This window comes from Lipophrys pholis (assembly GCF_963383615.2).
Source record: "Lipophrys pholis genome assembly, chromosome: 8".
NCBI lineage: Eukaryota > Metazoa > Chordata > Actinopteri > Blenniiformes > Blenniidae > Lipophrys > Lipophrys pholis.
Window position 1 is genome coordinate 27,202,159 of NC_137630.1, and position 18,657 is coordinate 27,220,815.

An 18,657-nucleotide genomic window follows, 5' to 3' on the forward strand; every position below is an offset into this window, starting at 1 on the left:
GGTAAAAAAAAAGAAATACTGCTGCAATAATCCAACATGCATCGGTTTGTTTTTTTGGTAACTCGGCGCTCAGCATTTGTTTGAGGGGTGTTATGTTGCTGAATGGAGGTCGTGACAGGTGTCCAGCTCGCTTCGTTTTCAGTGTTTCAGGACAGATTTCATTTTAGTTGGCGAACACAAGCCCAAGAAACATGTTGTGTTGTGTGAATCAGAAATCACATAAATCAAAAAATCCTCCCCAAAAAAACAACTTTTATTGCCTTCAATTGGTTTATCAAACAAAGGAGTCATCGGTAACCACGTCGGGTAACGAAATCAAATACAAACGTCACATTTAGCTGTTTTGTATCCCCCTCCCCCAAAAAAAGGATTGCATAGAAAAAGTTATAGTAAAAGCACATAAAAGTAACAGCATCACAACGTAAACTGTGTTTGGCAGAAATACAGTATAACTGGATGACATTTCAAATACTAAAAGAGACGAACGTGGCAGATAAATAGTGTTGCAGACAAGATAATCTTACATTTTCTGATCCTATAAGTGACTGGATGTTTGCAGACGCCGCCTGTCTTGCGCCGAGCTCGGCTAATCTGCAGACGCTTCACTCTCTCACCTGCTTCACGTCTGTCAACACTCATCTTTGGTTTCACTTGTTTGCAGGACGAGCTCTTTAACAAGTAGCAGCCTTCCTTCACAGATTATATACTGTCATGTTTCCTAATATCGCTGCACGTATCTTGTTTTTTTTTTTTTTTGTTTTTTCCCCTCCTTCCTGAACTCCTTCATATGAAGTACTCCTTCTTCTCGGTCGCAGCCTGGTTACTGTAGTCGTCTTCGTAGTCGTCTCCTGGAGCCGGCTCCCCCGTCGTCCTGTAGTCTCCTTTGTTGTGGCAGAGGTACCGATACAGCAGGAAGCACAGGGCGGCCACCGTCAGCAGGATGAGAACGACCACCACTGAAAGACAGAAGTGACATTTAACGCACGTTTAAAAGCTTCATTATGAAGAAGGCGAGGAAAAATAAAAGTCCCAAAACAAGCCGTTACCTGCCACAACCGCGGAGTCTGCACCCGAGGGAGCAACTGTCGTCACCACTGGAGGATAAAGAGGCAGATTAGGATATTAAACAAGCGATAGTGGTTGTGTTTGATTAAAGGAGACATATCATGCTTTTAAATCCTTCCTTTTTACATATAAATCATACAGTTGTGGTCTATACAACGCGAAACTGCAATGCTTGGGTCTGAATTCCTCATTATTAGAGCTCCACAGGCCCCTTTTCAACCCCTTTTCTGATGCGCTTCTGAGAGCAACTCGTTTTGGGGCGGTCTCTTCAAATGCAAATGAGACACTTCATACCCCGCCTCCTCTCCAGGTTGCAGAGGTCACACTCGGTTCAACGTCACCCTGTTCGGCCATCTTTGTAGTTTGATAGAACAGATACAATTATCTAGCGGCGCAGAAACTTTATATTCACACATTATTTACAAAATGTCAACAACGGAAGATTTGTCCATCCAGCCATACATGTTGGAGCCAGAGTCGGACCCGGCGGAGCGAGATGAAAATGACTATGATGCACCTACAGAACAACGTCTTCATATGGATGTAACGCAATGGTGTGTTACTATATTTACACTAACTTCTCCATCCATGCCCACTACTACAATACTGCCTGTATTACAACGACTATTTAACACAGAAGTTACATTATAATCTATAACGAGCACACAGCGCTAACATATGAAGACGGTGCAACTGCTAATGCTAACAAAACAATGACAGGGACGTCTTATCATCACACTTTTTAGCGTTATATACAGCTTACCGAAGTGCTCTGTTCGTCGTCTCCATAGATAGAAGGAACTGACCGCTCAATCAGACCAAGTCTTTCGGCAAATCCTTCTTTATACTGGCGGAGGTTGCTGAAGCAGTCGTCCTTAAAGTGCTTCGCGCACACAAAAATGACCTTACCCACAGATGTGGGTACATTTCTGTGAAAAATAAAACTCAACCAGGCACTTCGAAAAGGTTCTGATGCTGGGAGACGGTGTAACGAAGCTTGTGGGTTACTACATCCAACAACCGAACATTTCGACTTATCCTCTCGTTACTTCGGTTGGACTACAAAATCGCAGCGAGAAACAAAAATGGCGGATTGCTCGAAACGTCGATGTCCTAATTTGGTAGTTCCGCTGAGAATACTGTGACGTCATTGTTCAAAAAACGTAATAGAGAATAGAAAAATCGAAACCGATCGCAAAATATGACCAAAACAGAATATAAAGATATCAACGGAGCACCTGAAGAGACTACTTTGAACTTTTCTGTACTTCTAAACACTCTAAATATACACCAAAATGCATTTAAGGGCTAAAAAAGTGGATTTAGCATGATATGTCCCCTTTAAAGGGAAAGGTAATCCGATCCTCCTCTTCCTGCAGCAACTGATCATAGCGACGCACCAAAGGGCTGATTTGTGACTCAACGCTTTTATCTAAAGGGCCTGACACTTCTGGCTTCTAATTTACTATAAAAAAAAAAATTTAAAAAATGAAGCAACTGTATGTGAATGGAACCGACTTCTATCCTGCAGCGTCAACATGCTTGACATGATCGGCAACATGAACTCGCATAACTCGGTGACAGCTGCAACACCAGTGGGGGGAAACCCGGGGTTCAGTGGCTTATTCAGAGACACGACGACGGGGTGGGAATAGGAATCCAAACATTAAAGATTCTCAAGCGACTTTCCTTCATCAACCCGAGTTTGGTTCATAACGTCAACGTGAGTGTACTGGAGACTTGTCTCCGTGGATGTCGGCGACTGATCGACAAGGATTTAACGGAGCGGAACTCATTTTTACATCAAGAGAGCCTCCGTCGCCCCAAGTGACGGCCGTCCTAATGACGAGGCGCCGGAGGGGGACTGTTCACGTCACCTGCCAGGAAACCTCCATCGCCAAAACGTCCGGACATCACGTGCTGGACGATAGAGAAAGAAATGCAACAGATGGCAGCATTTCAGTCGTGGCGGAGGACCGGCCGAAGCGGAGGGATCACGTTGCTGCGTCCCGACACGCCGATCGGCGTGATGGACGAGTGAGTGAGTTTTGGGAATGTCCTAAAGAGTCATAAGAAAATAATGAAAGGAGACTTTGGCCTCCTTTGCCCTGCATGCTGCCATTGGTCCAGGCTGTTGCCCAACGAGAGGCCGATAAAGTAACAGTACACCTAAACAATTAATAATAATAAAACATCATATAGTTCTTTTTTTTAAAAAAGGAGTTTGAAGAAATTCACATGGTTTAACAAGAAGAAAATGAACAAATGCGTGTGTCACCGAACAAAAACGCCCAAAAGTCTCCAAGAGTAGGATACAGAAAAAACCAAGAAATACAAGGTTTTTCTTATAATGAATACAGTTTTAACTTGTAATGACTGGCTTTAAGGATTAAATTGCAAGGCAGCATGGCACACACACTTCTTTCCACTGTGATATGTGAGAATGGGGAAAACCTCGGTTCTTCTTTTTGTTTCGTTTCACTTCAGCTGCTTCTTAGGATTCTGTCCAGTTGCTGCACTGAAGAAGCAGGGAGACGTTTAAGAGACCGAGGCAACCCAGCGAGGACGTTCAGCCCCGTAATAACGCCGGCAGTCACAAATAGTTTTCCTTTCCACGCCTTCAACTCTCGGTGTCCCCTGTATAAAAACTCTTTGGATCCGTTTGTTCAGAGCCAAGAGGAGCTGAGACCAAAAGATGACATTTAACCGTCTGTTGGTTCTCGTGGCAGAGACGTAATTAACACCTTTGGACAGCACTGTTGACGTCCAGCAACAGAAGTAGTCGTCACAAGGCAACACCCAGATTTTTGCAGTTTTACTCGTGTTATCTCATGAAAACATGGCAGCAAGCTGTGAGGCTGGATTTTTCACCGCCGCTTGATTCCTGTTGACCTGCAGAAACGTTGCGGTTATTCAGGTCATAACGTAGTAAGTCAATTAAACTACGGGAAGTTTACGTTATAGCTGTGGCAATAGCATGTATACCCGAATTTCTATATTATTGAGCGCACTTGAATATAAGCTGCACTCACCAAAATTTAAAAAGAAAAGAAAAAAAAAAGAAGAAAGGTCGGAGTTACGTGATGCACCTGAACGCATCACCCATGTGTGGGCAACATGAAGCTAGTTAACCTGTAAAAATCCATAAATAAGCCGAGTCATCGTTTAAGCCGCGGGGTTTAAAGCGCGTGTAAAAAGTAGAGGCTTATCGTCCGGCAGTTAAAGCTCAAGTGGTCCCAGGATTGATCCCTGATGAGCCCCATATGCAATGTTTACTGCAGATAACCGTTTACAGGGACAACACAGGGACCTGTTTCGGAGATAAGAGCCGACTCATTTTAGGGCTGAAGAACAGATAACCACAACAAACACTGAGAGAAAAGTCCAGGTTAAAGAGAAAGAACCTCTGGTGATGAGAAGTATTTTAGCTTTTTTTTTGTTAGATAAGATAAGAGGCCAAATGAAATGTGTATTTTACCCTGAATGATGGTGGAGTCTGCTTGGGTGGGGAGAATAGTTGTCGGTCCCACGGCTGGTGCTGTACAAACGAAGGATATATGGCACAAAAAGAAAACGCTCAATATGAACAATAACTGTGGGTCGAGTCATTCACGAGTCGGCAACATGTGTAAATCACATTATACTCACCCTTCGTCAGAGTGGCGTTGCTCAACGCGTCGAGTGTCGTCAAAGGCGCCATATCTGTGGCTGTGAGATAAAAAAGCATGTTAAAAATGTTGCTGTGCTCTATCTTCAGCACACGGTGGTCGGCTCACGGCGCCTTGTGTCGCTGCACAAGGGCCAGTGTGAAGTGTTGGGACACGGTAATCTGATTATTCGGGGCTGGCATTGAGACAAACCTGGCAACCTCTCAGTTATTTCCGAATCCCTCTCTGATGCAATCGTTTTAATCTACATCACAAGTAACTGCAGCAGTCAGTTAGTCCTCAAATTGATCGGGAACTGTTTTCGATTGAAATGCAGGGAAGGTTTGGTTCTAATCCTGCAAAATATGTCTTTTTTTTTTTTAATGACAATATTAAAGAATAATGGAGATTATGTGACGTATAACATCTAACTGGATAAATCCCACCACACACTTAAGGACAAGAGGTGGTAGAGATGGTCAACCCATCTCACCTCGACATATTTTAAAGAACATCAAATTGATCCTCATGGAATTCAAACACTTTTCAAGGCACCGAGTCCCAGTGTGTGTGAGCGTGTTTAACCAATGAAATGGTGGATGTCAGTTCTTTTACCATTTACATTTAACAGATGTGGTCTAATTTAATCAAAACTGTGGTTGAAAGTCCAAAGTGAAACAGCTGAAGAGCTGATGGGGTCAAGAGGCTGTTCCAGCTTCATAAAATCAAAACACAAGCCTCAAACTGTTACCAAAATACAAAACTGGAGAAGATAATCAACATTAATCATCACTACTACATCAGGGAAATATATAGTGATTCAAAACTTACTATTCATGATTGTCGATGGAAATCTGAAAGAGACACGTGAAGAGATGAGGAAAGGGGTTCAGTTTTCCACTGTTTTCACTGTAGAGTGGAAACAAACCGGTCAACACCTCTTTCCTGCTTTGTCACACACACACACACACACACACACACACACACACACACACACACACACACACACACACACACACACACACACACACACACACACACACACACACACACACACACACACACACACACACACACACACACACACACACACACACCTAAACGTTTGTGCTTCTTCACCACCACAGACGCTCAACACTTTTTTTTTTTTTGGCACTTCAGAGTCGTAAACACGCGAACAGAGAACACTTTCCAGATAAAGTCCAGTCAGTGAAATGACACCATCGGGTTTCATTGTTCATCAGCAGCTGTGCGCGTGCGGAGCTTACCTGGGCGCAGCCGCGCGCGCGACACCTTAGTCCTCACTTCTTAACGAGGAAACTTGTGGAGTAGAAGACGAACACCGCTTTCTGTTATTTGTTTTTACTAAAAGGGAAAACGTGGCTCCGTGAAAGCGTCTGAGTGAGTGAGTGTGTGAGTGTGTGTGTGTGTGTGTGTGTGTGTGCGAGTGTATTCGCTGAAGTTACTGTGTGACGTGTGTGGACACTTTTCTTTCCTCTGCGCACTCGTGAGTTCAGCAGCGCGCGCACGCTCTGTACTTCCGCCCCTCCCTTTCCGAGACAAAGCTCGTCTATGAGCGAGATGTTTCACAGCTCACTGCATTGTGCGGCTCTGTTAAGTCAGACTCCAGAGACAAGAGCAATTCTCTTAAAAAAAAAAAAAAAGCATAAAAAAAGAAGAATATATACGGAACAGTTTTAGGGCCACTGAAGAAAAAAAAAATTCGGAGGCTTCAAAAAAAAAAAAACCTTTGTGGCCCCAGAAAAAGTCGAAAATCAAAGTCGAGATTTTTTTTTCGGAGGCAAAAAAAAAATAAACCCTTCATGAACTCCAGAAAAAGTCGAAAATCAAAGTCGAGATTTTTTTTTTCACGGTTGGAAAAAAAAGTCTGTCCATCCACATGCCAGCGCGTGTGACTGCTCCTCGCGGAAGTTCGTCGAGTACGAAGGACAAAGGCACGGATCCCGGGCTGCTTATTTAAATGTGTTCTTATTAATCAAGGAAATCCTGTGTAAAATCACATGTCCATAAGCAGTAAGCAACCAGATATAGTCAGAATTAAGTGATTTAATGTGAATTCACATCTACGGGCAAATGATGAGGGATGGATTGACGTCTCTCCGTGAAAAAAAAAATCTCGACTTTGATTTTTGACTTTTTCTGGGGCCACGGAGGTTTTTTTTTTTTTTTAGCCTCCGAATTTTTTTTTTTCTTCAGTGGCCCTAAAACTCTTCCATAAATATATGATAAAAATCTTTATTAAAAAAAAAAAAAAGATAATAGAAAATGGAAAATTAATGGAAAGCCTGAGCAAAGTTGTGGGTTACATGAAATGAAATATTCTGAAATTCTGAAAAGAAATCTGAATTTAATCAAAAAATTCTGAAGAAAAAGTTGAAACTCTGACGTTTATCTGGGGGAAAAACGTCATAATTATGAGGGGAAAAAAATCAGAATTTCAAACAAGAAGTAAGAATGTTGACTTTAATCTCAGAACTTTGCCAAAACTGAATTACAAAGTTAGTCCCCTTAAAATGCCAAGAAAATGGCAAAATTCTGAGGAAAAACTACAATCACTCAATTCTGTGCAAACCCCCCCCCACCCCCCCCCCCCAAAAAAACCAAGCAGAATAAAGTCAGAATTCTGAGAAAAAAAAACATATTCCTGTCTAAAATGTGCAGAATAATGTGGAAGAAATTGTCAAAAACCAGAGAAAAAAGTCAAGAATCGAAGAAAAAAAAAGTCAAGACTTATAAACGATATATAAATTACAATTTCACACAAAATACAAAAACATTCTTAAGACAACTGAAATGTTTGCTCATTCATAAGAGCCTCAGCTAAGCATGTTTTAAGGTGTTTTTGGTTTCATTCACAACAGAGAATCAAAACAACCACACACATTCATGCTGGTGGGAAATTTGCAAGAACATTTGCTGTGTGAGACTTCACCATATTGATATGAGGTTCATGCTATGTCCTGCATTACAGTTTTATTATCAATGTAACCAGAGATGTACCAAATAACACAAAAAAAAATCCTGGTGTGTGTGACTGTCTGTCTCTGTGTTTGTCCTCTGATGGACTGCTGCCCTGTCCAGGGTGGAACCCGCCCTCATCCGTGATCCGATGGGATCGGTCCCAACACCCTGTGTGGACTAAAGCTGTGTACAAGATGGATGGGATAAGATCACATTATTGAACTCCATTGATCGCCTTATGGCAGCAAGCTGGAAAAAAAAAGTGCTCACCCCACCAAAGATTAACCTGCAGTGTGTGTGTGTGTGTGGATGTCAGAATCAAAAAGCTTTCCAGAGCCGGTTTTCTTTTTTTTTCTCTTTTTGATCGGTGCTCTCTTATTACACTTTACGCAGTGTGTTTCTATCTTTGTCGATGAGATTCCCACGTCCTCTTCCCTTTAACAAAAAACCCCATGAATACAGTGAAAGAAGTGAAAGACGCTGAGGTCAGTAAGTACATTTCAGGAAGCTCTTATCTCTTCTTGCATATTAATAGAAGTGGGGGGGCTGTTATCGGATTGCTCCAGTTTGCTCACAATAGATTTATTGCACCACTTTGAACATTTCCAGCTCGACGCTTTAACATCTTTTAGGATCTAAGAGAAATGAGAGCACATGGCATCGGCTATATCTCTGCATTTAACTAAGTAACTTACTTACTTACATTTAAATTATATTTTTAAAGATTACATCAGAGTCGGAGGTGGTCATTGTGAGAAGCAACTTACACATTTTACTTTATTGGCAGCGATTCTTCATCTAGCCCATGAATTATTCTGCCGTCATGTTATTCAAGCCTCTGCATGTTCTCCCTGCTCATCCGTGTGTTTCTCAACAAGCCAGACAATAAGTAGTCACTTATTACACAAGTTTATTGCTGCCGTGGATAATTACTTAGTATTATTGTGTAATTTGTTGAGGCGTCATCATGAATCACATTTCATCTCATGCGTTTCTATTAATCCTCACTGTCCCTTTAAGACAAGTCACGCTCCAAAAATGTCAACAGCACTGAAATCCTGTCTGAGTGAGAGCTCTTTCTCTTTTTTAACCCATCATCCTCAACCTCCAATGGCACAAAGGTAAACGACACAGTTTTTAAATAAACAACTTTTATTTTATTGTGTCGAAAATTTCCAAATGCATTAACCTTAAATGTGCAAAGTCATCAAGTCATTTGAAATGAACTGACGTTCAATGTGATTTTCTCTCATTTAGAAACTAGTGATTCTCTCTTTAACAATCAAACTTACTAACATTTAACTCAAGGGTAAATACTGAAGTCTTACTGCTGAAGACTTCATATATAGATATGTATATAAAACAGACCATTTTAAAAGAAATAGGGATTTTTTTTTATGAAAGTTTTTTCTGACGTTTCAGTCTTTTGGATAAAGTCAACATGAGAATGATATTTAACTTACTTCCTTTCAAAACAAGAAACCACAAGACATTGCATCTGTCGGTAGTTCCAACACTGTAAACCAAGTGCCTTTGTAGAGTGTTAACATTATACAGAAGCTTTAGGAATAATGAAGACGGGAAATGGCTGTGATAAAACTATTACAAACTATCACCTTGTGCATATAAAGTTGATTTCAATAAAACATGAAGTAGGAAAACTAACAGCCGCAGGACGTCAGTCGTGACTCCTCAGTGTCAGAGAAGCTGTCTCCACTTTTCTTTTTTTTCTTCCCCCCCCCCTCCTCCGGCAGCTGTTGACTTCAATCTCCTCTGTGACTCTGTTCAGGCATTCAGAGATTTCAGAGAAAGTCAGACACAGAAGCAACAGGCTGAGAAGACGCGGACATAATGAAGAAATATGTATTAAACTCGGACAAACACTCACAAACCTTGTAATGTGTGAAGTCTTTAGACATCTGTGGTTTTTGAGTCCACCTCAGTTGTCGCAGGAGTGTCCTGCACAGAGAACAAATAAATAAATAAATAAAATAGACATGAAGGATCCAGAGGCTACACGAGGAGCGTAACACTTGTTGTGCTCAAATATAATTAATATAATGTGTTAAATTTATGGTTTTGCATTAAATAGTCTTTGGTTCTACTACACTTGTGTTTTATCCGACAGATTCTCCTTGTTTATCATGATTGAACTAATAAATACAAACAACACAGTTCATTCATTAAAGAATTCCTATTCATGCTGAGAAAAGTGCTGCAGTGGTGCTGCTTTGCTGCGTGAGAACCAGACGACAAACCTTGTGAGGAAGACTCGGGTCTTTGGCGTCAGAGCCGAGTCCAGAAACGTCACCGTTCTCTTGTCTGTTTGGTTTCGTCACTTGGAGGGTGGCCGGACCGTCGTCGTCGTCTTCCTCCTCGATGTGCAGCTGGCCGTTGGCTGCAGTGGACAGTTGGAGATCCAAGCTCTCGGAATCACGGGAGTCGTTCAGTTCAGAGCTGCTGTCACTCGGAGGAGCTTTTTTACTGCATCCTTGGTCATCAGATTCCGCAGGAGGTTTGGACTCGTCTTCTTTCTCCTTCTCCGTCTGACTGCCGCCGTCTCCGGACTTGGCCCCTGATGCGGCCTCGTCTTGTTGAGCAGAGCTCTGGGTCTCGCTTTGGCTCGGCTCGGCCTCCACCTTCCTGGACTCGGGCAGCAGGTTCTCGATCGGGACTGACTGCGAGGAACCCAACAGGGTGCTGCTGTCCCTGGACAGGGTGCTGCCGTCCCTGGACAGGGTGCTGTGGCGAGGTTTGTCCGGGGATCTGAAACTGGACCGCTGTCCAGGTCTGGGACTGTAGTTCCAATGAAACTCGGAGAAACTGGATTTCCAGGCTTTAGGAGAAATCAGACTCCTTCTCTTCAGGGATCCATACCTACAAGTCCCACAAACAGACTCTTTAAAAAGCCAGAACTCGAATAAGGTGGAGATTTATGTTAACAAGGAATAATGTTATGCAGGTGACAGAAAGTTTGTATTTGACCACAGTTCTTTGTCTAAATTGTGGAGCTGTTGTGACCTTCCATTAAAAAAAGAAACTTATAAAGATACTCTTGTGATACGTCTCTCACTATAAAGATATTGTAGTATTGTGCACATTAGTTAAGATCAGTATCAGGAGGAAGATGCTCCATAATCTGGATGTTACTGCAGATTCATTCACTAGTAATAACATAAAAAAAGAAGCAATGACCAAGCGGACCAGTTACCAACATGCAGACAGCAGCTCGCACGTTAACACTGATTCCAGGGAGCTAAGGCAGCACAGCGGACACTACTGATGTTGATGTTAGTCATAATGAGACATTTCTGCTGTGAGGATTCCATATCTAATGAGGCAGCTCTCCAGTCTGAAGGACTTTAGTGAAAGATTAATAGAATTAATCACACAACAACCATTGGCTGGAAACGGCTTCATTTTTCTGGATCCATTTCAGAAAAAGATTCATGTTCAGACGGCAAAGTTATGATTATGATTGTCAAACAGATGGAAGGAGGTTTGAAAACTAGGGTTGGGATGAAAACTAGCACCTGACTAGTCGACTAATTCTCTACTAGTCAGGTAATTTGAGTATTATGATTTTATTTACAATTTAACGTGAAGTAAATAAATAAAAAAAGCCCTTCAGGTGACGTATGTTTATGGCTTCCATGTTTGTTTTACAGGAAGAAGTTAATGTATATATTTCCATCGTGGGACCAATTCACATTTTTTGCCTACACTGAAACAAAACTGATTTATACCACGTCCTCGGATCTGATGTACGAAACAAAAATGTCTCCGGTGATCCAGATGACGGTGTGGTATCGGTTTGTATTTGTCGTCGTGTAAACGAAGAGCCAAAACACTAAAGTTTGTTGTTTTCACTTGAGAAAGTTGTGAACGTGGCCTAAATGAGGCGTAAGCAGGAGTTTGCTGTTGAGACGACAGCATCGCAGCGCTTCAACTGGAAAACGGTGTATTCCAAGAACACTTGAGTAGAAATCCGGAGCCGCTGAAACGCTTGTTTGCTTTCCACACCTGATGAGTCGATGATAAAAGCCGGCGGAGGAGAGTTTACAGTGTTTTGTGATCGTGTGAAGTTCAGTGACGCTTCAGGATCGGAAACCGTTTTCTCCTGATCCGCCAGTTGACTTGGAACTTTGAAGATAAAAGGAAAAAGCCTCACCGTTGCAATCCCCTCACGGCAAACACCTTGTCGGGATGCTGAGCCTGCAGCTCTTTTATCACGTTCTGCAGATCCTGGTTGAACTGAAAGAGGAGAGACGTTGTCACACACAAGCGACTGTGAAGGATTTGTGGAGCGACGGAGGGGAATGCGTACCGTGCTCATCTCCTTATAAAAGGTGTCTCGTAAGTTTGACATTGCCGAGAAGACAGCCACATAGCATCCGATACGGCTGGGAGAGAAAACCAGTGGAGTGCTATCAGTGAATCCATACAAACATCAGGGTGATGAAATAACAATATAATATGACATTAAACCTGTCAAAGAGAGCAGGGAGTTCCTCTTTCAGCTCACTGTTGATCCCTTCGTAGACACTTCTGGCGTAATTCTCCTCTTCGTTCGCCTGGGAATAAAAGGGAATAAAATAAATGAGCACATTGATGTGGAAATGCATAGAGCATGTGACTTTATACACCTTCAATGAATCACCTTTTGTATCTTGATGTCGTCCCTCTTCTTTGCAACCTGCAAGGCCTCCAGGTGGTGATGGGAAGAGTCATAGTCAACAAGCTTTCTCCCCCTCTTGGCGATTTTTTCCTGCCGAGTGAAAATGTGTTGAAGTCGCACGTGCGTCCCAGTGTTTGTTTTCTCTCGGTCTGTGTGTTCACTCATGCTTGCTTCCTCCGGCCTTACCCTGACGTCTGGGAATTGGCCCACATAGGACTCCATGGTGCGTACGGCCTGGTCCAACAGCTTCACCTCGTAGTCGTTCCACAGGAGGTCCTCCCCCTTCATCACAAGAGAGCACATTTCATTAATTATTCAGAAAGACGGTGGAGAAACTGGAGGCTCTGCTCCCCTGATGATGCTCAAATTGAGCAGATTTTGCACTTGTAAAATCATAACATGCAAAGTGGCTTGTTTATTATTTTTATTTATTTATTTTATTTACCACCACTGACCTCTACAATAGCGCCTATATCCTCCTCTCCCTCCCAGCCGCTCTCATAAACGTCAAACAGAGACTGGAAGAGGCGTCTTGAAGCCTCACGCATGTCTGTTGGAAAGCAGAATCCACACAATGACGCCTGCAGAGGGCACAAATGAACTATTTTCTGCAGCAGCAGCCACGGGGAAGAAGCTCTCTCACCTCTCACTGCATTGATGTAGCCCCTCAGGTCCTTATAGATCCGGTTCCCATCAGACTGCAGACACACGGGAGGCTTGTTTCAGTACCAGTCTTTATCTTTGATATACTTTTATATGGATGAATGGATGGATGGATGGATGGATGGATGGATGGATGGATGGATGGATGGATGGATGGATGGATGGATGGATGGATCAACCTTCACTGATGTTTCCAGACAAACAAACACTTTTATTTTGTCAACAAAGTCGATGCTCACATGCTGGTCGTTGAATTGATGGAGACAGTGTTCAAACTGATCATCCCGAGACTCCACAGTCTTGCCCAGCTTTTGCCTCACCTGCAAAAATATAAATTAAAGTAATAAATAAATATAAAGCACAGAAGAAAGCAGATCTTGAACCAACAGCACTACATTTAACCTCTTCTTGTTTGAGAAAAGTCACAGCAGACGTACCTTCTCTTTGCCTCTGCTAAGCTGCCGTTGGACTTTCTTAGCAAAGTCATTGGAGGTTCCTTTTGGACTTTCCGACATGTTTGGTGTTTTCTCTTTGTTCCTGAGATAAAGCAGAAGACAGAATAATTAGAAAACTTGAATGTGCAATGCTGTGAGCGTTTGGTGTGGCTGTGCAGAATGTTCAAATCGATCATCACAGGATATCAGTCTCAATTCTTTTGAACCAAAGGCGCTGCATTCTCGATTCTATGATCATATAGTACAATGATTTTCAATATGTATGCTTTAAGAAAAGTTTGCTACTTGTTGTTGAGGGGGCTACATTTGATGATTGTACATTGATTGGGGAGTAACTTTTTCCCCTATAAACGTAGTAGTAGTAAGAAGAAGAAGATCAGATTGCCAGCCTTTTAATTACCCCATGAGTACAATTTTTTTTTCTGAATTACACAATGAAAAAAAAATTTAATTAAGTTTTGCGGGTATGAAATGTAATAATGCTGTAAAAATAAACAAAACTCTTAAGAACTGAAAAATAAAGAACATTTAATAAAACGCAACAGACGAAAATAACAAAACAGAATAAACACGTTATATTCTGGCTACAACTTTAATTAACGAAGCAGAACGTTGAATGATCCACGGCTGTAATAAAATAAACACACTTGGTTGCGGAGCGCTTATCCTTTTCAACTACATTTCCCAGAGTTCCTTGCGGTAACCTTCTTCCTGAAGCGGTGCCGTGAAGATTTGAACTTTAGCCGGAGTGTTTTGTGTTTTTGTGTGTTGGAGGAGGAGTAAAAGGAGGAGTGGTGGCCCCATGACAAGCCCTCAGATCGGAGCTGTGCTCGCCGGGCTGCAGGAGCTCATCATGGGCAGCACTCTGATGAAATGCGCCCTGACGGACCTGGGCGTCCAGTGGGCCGGCTGGGCTCTGGCTGCGGCGTTCCGGACCGAGAAGTTCTACGATCTGGCAGGTAATGTGGCCAAAAAAGAACCTTTTTCTGAGCCGAAACAGCAGCCATGTGCTGTGGGGTGGAAGCATTGTTAGTTATTGATTATAGGAGATTATTGCAAAGTGACTGATTAACGGAAGGTCGCGGCAGAAAAGAAATAATTTAAAACATTTAATTTATCTGCATGTTTGTCAGGTGTTTATTTTATTTTTTTACTTTTCTTTCGTGTTACATATCGAGCATTATAAAAGTTGGATTATCTAAAACCAGTTTGTTGTGAAACCAATAGAAAGCTCCTCCTTCAGATTAGAAACCAATGATCTGCGGCTGCGTCAACAGGGGCGCGCGAAGCGCACGTGAAGTAGGAGGAGCGTTGGGGGCTTTCTGTGGGCCCCAATAAGAATATACACCATTCATCTAATATTACACAATGCTCTGCATTCTCGAGCTCAATGTTATAACAGAAAAGAAAAAAAAGCACTTTATTTACTGTAACATGTCTTTAATTGTTACAGGGATTCCTGCACCTTGTGAATCAATAATTGGTGCATTCAAGTGTTTGACAGATATTATCTGTAACAATGTTTGTTATCGAGTTATCTTTTTCATGCTTAAATAGACCTTGTTTTTAATTTTTTTGCATTTATTCATCTTTTTTTTAACCTTTTGGTACAACCTGAGCACGTGATTCACAAGATCTAACTCTGACACCTTCAACAGATTAAACGTTTACTCATTTCATTGAGAGAGATAATCATCCAATAGAACAAATGGTGAAAGATTAGTTGAATTCATATTGTGCGTTTGATTAAGACGTCACACATTTGTGACGGTTAATAAAAGCAGCGTTAAGGACGTGACTAATAAGGAAGTTGCAGATTCAGACCCTGCCTGCATTGAGATGCCTCCAAAATCCTGAATACAGCCAGTTCACCACAACTCGTCACACGTAGAACGACTTACCTGTCGACACCTGTGACTGATATTTTTTTTTTTTGGTGTGTGTAATAGTCTCACAAATAAATCACCTTGATTCTTCTCCTTCACTCGTCTTCTCCTGCTTCTCCAGTCCGCTCTGTGCTCCCGTATATTGTTACCCTTGAACTTTGGAACCAATAGCCTGCAGTATCCTGGGTAAAAGATTTATTGGACACGCCTTACTCTGCAACAAGTAGAGCTGTCCGCCATGTCCACAGTCGGTCCAGCGCCCTGAGTTTGCACTTCTCTCTTTCTCTCGCTCTCTTTTTCCAGGCTCTGGCACATTTATACTACTTGCACACTTGAGTCGAATTTGGGGAGGAGCCAGTCACGCCCGTCAGAAGGTGCAGACAGGATTGGTGACGGCATGGGGACTCAGGTGAGAAGTGTCGTTGCCCACCTCAGTGACCCTCCTCAATACTCTTGATAAAACTAAGTGGCACTAAGACATTACTTCGTCTTGTGGAGTTTTGAGTAATTTCACTGAAGCTAGAATCCTTGGCGAGGTCAGAGGAGGGACTAATGAATGTGAAGCTTCAAAGTCAGATATCTGTGGTTAATGAATAATGCCGTGGTTAATGTGACTGGATGTTAACCAGGTTTCTCTCCGCAGGCTGGGGACATTCCTCTTCCTGCGGATCTTGAAGGACGGTCACGACCGCAGGTTCAACAATGTCAGAGAAAGCCCAGGGACGTTCTTTGTTTATTGGACTATTCAAGGTGCTTAAGAGCGGCGGAAAAGCCTCCGTCTTGTTACCGTGGTCCTTGACCAGCTTCAGCGATGAGCTCCAGGGAGGGTCGCCCCGTATAAATCACTGTCTTGTTCCTACCTCTTTTGTATGCATTTATTCTCTGCAGAAACTGTTGGTTGTAGTCCAACCTAAGTGCATTTATTTCACATAAGGATTACGGCAAGGTTTGTTGAAGATGATTCATTTTCCCATACTCCTTTCAGCCGTGTGGGTATTTATGACCCTCCTGCCCACCCTCATGCTGAACACTGAGAAGCGAGATGTGCCGCTGGGAGCCAGGGACTACATCGGCTGGGGCATATGGGGCCTCGGCTTCGCTACCGAAGCGATTGCCGACCAGCAGAAGTGGTTTTTCAAGCGTGACCCGGAGAACGCTGTACGTAACGAGGCTTCTCGCCGCACCGCTCTAAACTGCATTAATGCCTCACTCACCGAGTCTTAACTGCTGCGATGCCCAATTCACTCCTCTCCCCGCAGGGCAAGTTCATCCAGAGCGGGCTGTGGGCCTACAGCAGACACCCCAACTATCTGGGAGAGATACTGCAGTGGTCGGGTCTCTGGCTCTCGGCCTCCTCCGTCATGCAGGGTCGCCAGTACCTGAGCGTGGCGTCGCCGCTCTTCGTTTGGTTCCTGCTGCGTCACGTCAGCGGGATCCCCATCCTGGAGAAGCAGGCCATGAAGAAGTGGGGATCTGAGCCGGCCTTCCAGGACTACGTTAAGAACACTCCGCTGCTCTGGCCGTGGCCCAGGTTTTGATGTGTTTGAATATTGACTCCCACGAATTCCCCGTGCAAGCATTTTCACACAACTTTGCATTTTTTGTAGTTGATCACAATAAAATGTTTGTCTCAGGCTGCATTTCCTCAACTCCAATGACATTTCTGTCTGTTGTTTGCCAATTGAGACAAATGGATACATTTTATTTTGGAAAAACAAACTTGAAAAACACAGTAAATGATGATTTCAAGGTGTAAATGACCCTTAAAAACAAAGCTCACAAAGACAAATGAGAGACGGTTGATGAGGACTTGGAGAAATCATTACGCCTCTAATAAATTATTATTACATCATCCCTTCATAAACAGTCGGACCAATTTCATCCATCCATCAATCACCTAAACCAATTTACAACGTGTCACCAATCACATTCACAACTACATGCAATGTAGAGTAACTAATTGACCTCGGATGCGTGCCGATTCCATGAAGGAAACTCATGGAAGCAAAGGGAGAACATGCAAACTCACCAGTGAAAGACGCCCCCCCCCCATTCCAGAGCACCTGGCTGAACCAGATAACTAACTAGAGGGGAAAATACACGCTCACTACACTGTGGTTCTGCTGGGAAATTGGAAAACTTAGAAGCAAAATAATATACATTCAATCAGAAATGTGAACGTTTCATGTGTAATGGTTGGAATTATTACCTTAAAGTGAGAATATTCCCGGTTTGCATGTTTTTCCATGATTAAAGGTTAATCGGTAACTCTAGAAGTGGTTGTTCGTACGAGTGTGTTTCACTACGTTTGCTTTGTGATGGACTGGTGACCAACAGCCATCGCAAAGTACGTGATGAAAAAAATTTCAGGTGCATGCATATTGAAATAGCTGCCGTTTCTAATAAGTTTTCGATGTACGAGGTGAATTTTTGCTCCCAAAAGGATCAGCTGATGTTTGATTGATGATCATGGAGTTGAAGTGTGCGCCTGCCAAAATCCACGGCTATTCTACAATTTAATTTGAGCTCGTATTCAAACAAACACGATCCTCATGAGGAACGGATCCAAAAAAAGCACAGGAATAAAAAATGTAAGAACTCCCAGCCAAGCACCATTTATAAGTCTGTGGCAGCGTATATAAAGTGTGGATTTAGTCCTGCACAGAAAAGTGCCCATAAGTATCCCGAATGCTTCACGATCCTCTCAAGTGAGCCATGAAAAGTCATCTGAATCAAACGGGAGCATTAGCTTCACAATGCGTTTCTAAAAAGAGAAAGAAGTGTTCCGGTTCTAAATGCTACCTGTGGGGCTTTGGGAAATCTGGCACATGATATAAACACAATTTCACCCAACTTGGGTTTGCAGGTCGCTCGAACTGCCAGTCTGTCATAAAAAGAAAACGGAGACAATCTGATGTGCTTCAGGTCATTTAAATGTTTCAAGGACACCAGAGATCTTAAAGCCTTTTCCTTAAGATTTCTTTTTCCTTTTGAATTCTTGAAAAAAGAAAGAAGGACAAGAAATCAGATGCAATAAAAACAAAGTATAAAAGGTGTTAAAACCAAGTACAAACTGGACTTCGGACTATGTTTCCTGATTAGTGTTTGTCAGTCTCATTATTTCCATTCTAATATTAGTCAGTCAAGCCTTGTACATATTAGTATTTAATATTCATTTTGACATTTTAGTTTTCTATTTTAATATATTCTATCATGTATAGAGCAACTAATAAAACCCTGAAGGAATTTCCCTCTGGAATAAAGTATTTCTATGCTATAAC

At 42.4% G+C, this 18,657-nt stretch overlaps 3 protein-coding genes across 7 annotated transcripts; 1 reads left to right on the forward strand and 2 right to left on the reverse strand.

Annotated features, from left to right (window-relative positions):
• Positions 1–237: 237 nt before the first annotated feature.
• On the reverse strand, positions 238–6,260 carry LOC308113404 (uncharacterized protein). 4 transcript variants are annotated; one of them, XM_080469675.1, is made up of 6 exons: positions 5,981–6,260; positions 5,544–5,621; positions 4,714–4,773; positions 4,544–4,603; positions 1,047–1,094; positions 238–956 (listed from the first exon to the last, which is right to left on the reverse strand). In XM_080469675.1, the coding sequence occupies exons 2-6, from the start codon at positions 5,548–5,550 to the stop codon at positions 784–786; spliced, it is 348 nt and encodes a 115-aa protein (XP_080325801.1). In that variant the 5' UTR covers positions 5,551–5,621; positions 5,981–6,260; the 3' UTR covers positions 238–783. The 4 variants fall into 4 exon arrangements, with proteins under 4 accessions (XP_080325801.1, XP_080325802.1, XP_080325804.1 ...); XM_080469676.1 differs by having other exon boundaries at positions 5,544–5,566; positions 5,981–6,259; XM_080469678.1 differs by lacking the exon at positions 4,544–4,603 and having other exon boundaries at positions 5,544–5,566; positions 5,981–6,227.
• A 2,326-nt stretch (positions 6,261–8,586) lies between these two features.
• Positions 8,587–15,668, reverse strand: bin2a (bridging integrator 2a). 2 transcript variants are annotated; one of them, XM_080469680.1, is made up of 13 exons: positions 15,457–15,668; positions 13,473–13,572; positions 13,275–13,355; positions 13,016–13,070; positions 12,828–12,922; positions 12,559–12,654; positions 12,355–12,462; positions 12,183–12,268; positions 12,022–12,097; positions 11,866–11,948; positions 9,953–10,571; positions 9,587–9,653; positions 8,587–9,475 (listed from the first exon to the last, which is right to left on the reverse strand). In XM_080469680.1, exons 2-12 carry the CDS (start codon positions 13,548–13,550, stop codon positions 9,606–9,608), a joined length of 1,425 nt encoding a protein of 474 aa, XP_080325806.1. In that variant the 5' UTR covers positions 13,551–13,572; positions 15,457–15,668; the 3' UTR covers positions 8,587–9,475; positions 9,587–9,605. The 2 variants fall into 2 exon arrangements, with proteins under 2 accessions (XP_080325806.1, XP_080325805.1); XM_080469679.1 differs by having other exon boundaries at positions 8,834–9,475; positions 12,355–12,654; positions 15,457–15,499.
• LOC308113406 (uncharacterized protein) lies at positions 14,187–18,453 on the forward strand. The gene is made up of 5 exons (XM_080469681.1): positions 14,187–14,449; positions 15,680–15,785; positions 16,020–16,126; positions 16,362–16,534; positions 16,636–18,453. The coding sequence occupies exons 1-5, from the start codon at positions 14,293–14,295 to the stop codon at positions 16,912–16,914; spliced, it is 822 nt and encodes a 273-aa protein (XP_080325807.1). The 5' UTR covers positions 14,187–14,292; the 3' UTR covers positions 16,915–18,453.
• The last annotated feature ends 204 nt before the right edge of the window (positions 18,454–18,657 follow it).